Raw genomic sequence first — 1,732 nt, 5'->3', positions numbered from 1 at the left:
CAAGGAGAAGGGGCTGGAGAACGAGGAGAAGGGTTTGGAGAAGGGTTTGGAGAGCAGGAGAAGGGGTTGGAGAGCAGGAAAAGGGGTTGGAAAACATGGAAAAGGGTCTGGAAAACATGGAAAAGGGGCTGAAGAACATGGAAAAGGGTTTGGAGAAGGAGGAGAAGGGGTTGGAAAACATGGATAAGGGTCTGGGAAACATGGAAAAGGGTCTGGAAAACGAGAAGAAGGGGTTGGAAAACATGGAAAAGGGTTTGGAGAAGGAGGAGAAGGGGCTGGAGAGCAGGAAAAGGGGCTGGAAAACATGGAAAAGGGGCTGAAGAACATGGAAAAGGGTTTGGAGAAGGAGGAGAAGGGTTTGGAAAACATGGAAAAGGGTCTGGAGAAGGAGGAGAAGGGTTTGGAAAATGAGGAAAAGGGTTTGGAGAACATGGAAAAGGGGTTGGAGAACATGGAAAAGGGTCTGGAAAACATGGAAAAGGGGCTGAAGAACATGGAAAAGGGTTTGGAGAAGGAGGAGAAGGGGCTGGAGAACATGGAAAAGGGTCTGGAGAACACAGAAAAGGAGTTGGAGAACATGGAAAAGGGTCTGGAAAACATGGAAAAGGGTTTGGAGAAGGAGGAGAAGGGTTTGGAGAGCAGGAGAAGGGTTTGGAGAGCAGGAAAAGGGGTTGGAAAACACGGAAAAGGGTCTGGAAAACATGGAAAAGGGTTTGGAAAACATGGAAAAGGGTCTGAAGAACATGGAAAAGGGTTTGGAGAACATGGAAAAGGGTCTGGAAAACATGGAAAAGGGTCTGAAGAACATGAAAAGGGTTTGGAGTAGGAGGAGAAGGGTTTGGAAAACATGGAAAAGGGTTTGGAGAAGGAGGAGAAGGGGCTGGAGAGCAGGAAAAGGGGCTGGAAAACATGGAAAAGGGGCTGAAGAACATGGAAAAGGGGTTGGAGAAGGAGGAGAAGGGGTTGGAAAACATGGAAAAGGGGCTGGAGAAGGAGGAGAAGGGGCTGGAAAATGAGGAAAAGGGTTTGGAGAACATGGAAAAGGAGTTGGAGAAGGAGGAGAAGGGGCTGGAGAACATGGAAAAGGGGCTGAAGAACATGGAAAAGGGGTTGGAGAAGGAGGAGAAGGGTTTGGAAAACATGGAAAAGGGTTTGGAGAAGGAGGAGAAGGGGTTGGAGAACATGGAAAAGGGTTTGGAGAAGGAGGAGAAGGGGTTGGAAAACATGGAAAAGGAGTTGGAGAAGGAGGAGAAGGGGCTGGAGAGGGGAAACGTCGGGACTCGAACACCTCGAGATCCTTTTTTTTTTCTCCCTCCCTCCCTCCTCCCTCCCGGCATTCCAAGGATTCCCAACCAACCAAACAAAGGTGGGAAGAGGCCCGGCAGGACCCACCTGCCTGGTGGAAACCCTCGGAGAGGCCCCCACAGCCCGAGAACACGTCCAGGGTCCTGAGTTTGGGGGGTTTGGGCTCGGCCTCGGCCTCGGCCCGCTCGGGGCTGCTCGACGCCTTCCCTTTGCCTTTTCCTGGCAAAAGCAAAATTCCCAGGAAGAGCCATTCCCGCTTTTTTTTCCGCCTCTCTCCCACCCGTCCATCCACCCAGAACCTCCCACCCCCCTCCTTTTCCCACCCTTTCCCCCCCCTCCTTTTCCCAAAAGAAGCCCCCTCCTTGTTCCCCCTTTTTTTCCCACACCCCCTCATCCCAAAATCCTGGAAGAGCATTCCCAAAAATCC

At 51.4% G+C, this 1,732-nt stretch overlaps 1 protein-coding gene across 1 annotated transcript in view; it reads right to left on the bottom strand.

Moving 5' to 3' along the window:
* Window positions 1-1,357: 1,357 nt before the first annotated feature.
* DNMT1 (DNA methyltransferase 1) overlaps window positions 1,358-1,732 on the bottom strand; it is a gene marked incomplete at both ends in the record, with an annotated part of 33,320 nt that continues 32,945 nt past the window's right edge. The window contains one exon of the mRNA XM_027909722.1: window positions 1,358-1,524. Within this exon, the coding sequence (XP_027765523.1) occupies window positions 1,358-1,524 (167 nt within the window). The remainder of the gene's footprint in view (window positions 1,525-1,732) is intronic.

Source organism: Empidonax traillii, unplaced genomic scaffold, assembly GCF_003031625.1.
Source record: "Empidonax traillii isolate 1590-97213 ecotype Southwest subspecies unplaced genomic scaffold, ASM303162v1 scaffold2330:size34960, whole genome shotgun sequence".
Lineage (NCBI taxonomy): Eukaryota > Metazoa > Chordata > Aves > Passeriformes > Tyrannidae > Empidonax > Empidonax traillii.
This window is presented reverse-complemented; position numbering and strand designations above follow the sequence as displayed.